The 3980-nt window shown below is 45.6% G+C and overlaps 1 protein-coding gene across 15 annotated transcripts in view; it reads right to left on the reverse strand.

Annotated features, from left to right (window-relative positions):
• Positions 1-252: 252 nt before the first annotated feature.
• The window catches only part of MYO9B (myosin IXB), a 52326-nt gene continuing 48598 nt past the window's right edge, over positions 253-3980 (reverse strand). For 7 of the 15 annotated variants that reach the window (XM_017743852.1, XM_017743854.1, XM_017743857.1 and 4 more), the window contains 6 exons: positions 3836-3967; positions 2762-2885; positions 2308-2355; positions 1697-1836; positions 1294-1421; positions 253-1143 (listed from right to left, as the gene is read on the reverse strand). In XM_017743852.1, the coding sequence (XP_017599341.1) occupies positions 707-1143; positions 1294-1421; positions 1697-1836; positions 2308-2355; positions 2762-2885; positions 3836-3967 (1009 nt within the window). In that variant the 3' untranslated portion in view covers positions 253-706. Of the gene's footprint in view, positions 1144-1281; positions 1422-1696; positions 1837-2307; positions 2356-2761; positions 3400-3835; positions 3968-3980 lie in introns of those variants that run through there. The other 8 variants (XM_017743855.1, XM_017743850.1, XM_017743859.1 and 5 more) reach the window with 5 other exon arrangements.

Consider the following 3980-nt stretch of genomic DNA (forward strand, 5'->3'; position numbering starts at 1 on the left):
AAGGCGCTGATGGGGAATCGCACCTCGCCCTCAGGTGTGTCCCCGCACAGAGGTGAGGCGGCTCCGCACAGCACACCCAGCACGGGAGCTCCGGCTTTGCTCCAATAGCACCAAAAGCCTCCCCCGCGTGAGCCTCCTTTGTGCTTCCCCTTTCCCCGTCCTTTATCAGTACTTCATAAAAACAGTAACCCGAGTAAAGGCTTCCTTCGGAATAAGTTGCTTGTTAGACAAACATCGATAAACTACCAGACGTATTTTTTAAAAGTGCAATGTTTTAATAAACGTTTTTATACATATTGGTCTCAGTTAAGGCTATTACCACTTTAACAGTTCCGTAAACCACAGAGAAAATTGTCATAAAATCATACAAAAAATTAAGGCAACACACATTGACCTAAACTCACTCTTGGTCCCATGAGAGTCCATTGTAAGGCAAATGGGAAAGGCACAGCAGCGGAATGGGGGGGCTTGTTTCCTGTACACTCAACCCATGTATTTATTCAACATTAAGTTTTACTTTCTTTGCAAGGTTTTAATTTAAAGTGGAGAGTATTTGCTTTCAACAACCTTGCTTAACCCTTACAGTACTGTACATTTCCAGGCTGCCTTCCCCGCAGCCACTTAAAAGACCATGAACAAGTTCACAGCCTTCAAAGGGTTAAAGCCAAAGCTGTGGTCAACTTCGAGTCCAGAGAGCTGAAGAATTTCACTTCTCCACACAGGGAATGTGAGAGTAAGGGTCTGAGAACCTGCGTTTGAGTTTTGCTGTTGGTTCGTATTCATCCACGAGTTCCTGAGCGTGGGCCAGTGCAGACCCTTGTGCAATGTACACCGAGTGGATGCTGTCAGTCCGCCTTGCTGGCTGCTCCCTCCGTTGCACCATCTGAGACTCTTCCTTAGGGAAAACCTCATCCTGGGATTCTGTACATTTGAACATCCCGGGAGGAAGTTTTATGTTTGCTGTTGGCATCACTGGAGTTCGACGGGGCACTTTAATCTTGGACAGTGTTAAGGAGTATCTGCGCCTTGAAGCCAGGGATGCAGAGTAAGAATTTGAAGAGGTTTGGGGGAGAGAAGGCACTTTGCAAATGTCTTTGGCAGGCACGCTGGAGCTCTGAGCACGGCAGTGTAATCCAATAATTGCTTTAAAGAAACAAGATACTTAGAGACTGATAGCAGGCCTAAAACGTAACTCGATACGAGCCACTATGACCAGACAATGTTTGGTCACCTGGCTGTATGCACTGAAAGATGTAGAATAAAAAAAAAAGCACATACTACCTTAATACTGACCTTCGGTATCCATCCGGCCTGGTTTGTCCTCCAGCAGGCTCTCTGTGCTCGCAGAGGTCTCTGAGTCCACGTTTTCCTCGTCGGAGCCTCGCTGATCGAGCTCAGGTAGGCGGTAAGTGATGTCCTCCCTGCATCAAACAAAGGCTGCAGCACTCAGCTGGGACAGCACCTCTGGCACAAGCAACTTTATGCAGCTCATGTTCAGAGGTAAAGCATGTAGTCATTAAATAATAATAATGTTGATGGTATTTTCTCTCAGCTAGTGCTTTGTATTTTCCTTTTTCCCCTCATAAAGGCCTACAGAATAGAATTAGATCCTTTTGGACAAAAGGTATCCTGCTTTACTACCTGTGTTGCCTCCAGGTGCAAAGGGCACAGCCTACCCAGGTAAAGGGGGACTTACTTTTCTTCTTTTATTGACTGTATGCGATCGATGAGAATCTCCTTCTCCCGGTTATCGGCTTCACAAACGTCCTCCTCTTCACGCACCGAGTCCAGCTCTGAGGTGCCACTGTCATTTCCTTTGACCTGAGAGCTTTTACTCTGCAAGACAGATTCACATGTAACACTTGTCAGTCACAAGCAGCTACACCAGTCTGCAAGTTTCAGAGTGGTAGACAAATGAGTCAAAGGAGAGGCTGATGGAATTGATGAAGAGCTGTTAGTTATCCATACAAATGTTTCAAAAAGTAAGAGGAAATTTCCTGCTCACCTGATTTCCAAGATTTTATTACCTTTTTTTGATCTGTCAGGCTAAGCTTAGTTTTAGTAGTCCCTTATAAGAAATATTATTACATCCAATGTAAGTTACATACAGTGTCTATAAAATACCAGGTGATGACAGAACAGGCAAACAGTCCTGCATGCAGTCTGGGGAGGAAGTTGCACCAGTACATGCAGTCTTGATTGATCAAAAGAGTGTTTAAAACTGAGTTACAACCCGTGTAAGTATTTTAGTCATGCAATAGTACCATAAGAAAAACTCATGCACTGGAGCCAGGCAGTTGTACATACCAGTTTCCCCTCATAAGGGGAAGAGAACCCAAGTTTTATAGGCCAGAGCTAGAGAGAAATGAGACCAAATTCACTATATGCAGCCTCTGATCACACACAGTTTGGTTTGTATTAATCAGTACAACAAAAACAAAGAATTAAGTGTATTTGCCCTACTAGAACACAGCATATTTTTGCACACCAGCCATCTCTGGAGTGAAGGAACTCCTTCGCCATGTCAGACACTCTCAGTTCCCCTGCCAAAATTATATGGGAATAGATTTTGACCAGTACAAAAGCAGATTCCCACCCCTGTACCCTTATTTATCAGAACTTCGGTGCAGCTGTATATTTAGCTCCTACCTACAGCTTTGGGCAGTTGTTTTTTTCCAGTTGATTTTTGACATACTGAATGGATGGACAGGGTAAGTAGCACTCCCTCCCCAAGAAGTTGGTGTTTTATTTCAACACTTACCGTGTTCTGCCGAAGCAACGAGAGCCGTCGGACAGCGAAGCTCTCTGCTGCTTCCAGCTGATTGATTTCTTCCATTTTTATCTTGTACTTCCTTATCTGTTCCTTTATGAGCATCTCTACACACCTGTGAGAAAGGCAACAGCTTATTCAGCTGCCTCATACCGCAAAAGTTCTGAAACAACCACGGTGGGATGAGGTGCTGCTCCTGGCCTGGGGGTGTTTGTCACACACATGTGGCTGGAGTGTGACCACAGTGTCCCAGCCCATCCCTCACAGGCAGCACAGGTAACGGGGTGAAGAGTCCAACACAGCAGGCACAACAGGACAGGTAATGGTGACAGCTAATGGCACATGTTCCTCCTGGGATAACCAGAGCCTCCCATGCTGGCTGTACACAGTGGTGAGCACACATTACCACGGCTGCCAACAGCTCCTGCTGCTTCTACCTGTTGTCCCTGTGCTGGCACAGGCTGGCAGAGACACAACGAGCCTGCAACTGCCCTTCTCCACCTCTGTGGCCCCGGGGGTCAGTAAGAAGTTACAAAAAGCTGTCATTTTTCAAACTCTGTTTTCATTGGAGGCAGAGGCAAGGCCAGCCATGCAGTGAGGATGGTGAGGGGCTCTCACAGCCAGAGTTGCTGGAGGGTGAGGAAAACAGAGAGGGTCAAGGACAGAACCTTCTTCAATTCAAGGAACAATGCAGAAGAGATCATCAGGGGGTTCCAAGTATGCAGGAGACAGCTTAATTCTATATCATATTGTTTATTATGCCTTGTATCTCAGCAAAATAGATGATTAGCGTACAAGCCCCCCAAAAGATTATCTTGATGTAAAAACACAAACCTGATATTTAAGACTTATAGATCATCCTACTTTATGCTTAGTAAAATGGAGACAGGTGGAAGGTCTGAGAGGGGTGTATAAACTGGCAGCACTGGCAGAGCTAGAATTCAACATCTCTTGAACCTCAGTTTCACAGTTTGATCCGAATAAAGTTGTAACAAACACAAGCAGTGGTACTGACCTTCCATCCCATTCCAAAACACTGTTTCTCAGCATTCTGCCAAAACTTACATGGTTGTTTTTGAAACATCCTTCATGCTGGTCAAGGGGTCAGAGGTATCAGGACAGCGCAAGAGGCACGGAGCAAACACGATGGCCAAGGCGTTGGGGGACATGCGGTTCACATCTTCTATCAAAGCCACTCTGAAATTCAAAT

The sequence above is a fragment of the Corvus brachyrhynchos genome, unplaced genomic scaffold (assembly GCF_000691975.1).
Source record: "Corvus brachyrhynchos isolate BGI_N302 unplaced genomic scaffold, ASM69197v1 scaffold219, whole genome shotgun sequence".
Lineage (NCBI taxonomy): Eukaryota > Metazoa > Chordata > Aves > Passeriformes > Corvidae > Corvus > Corvus brachyrhynchos.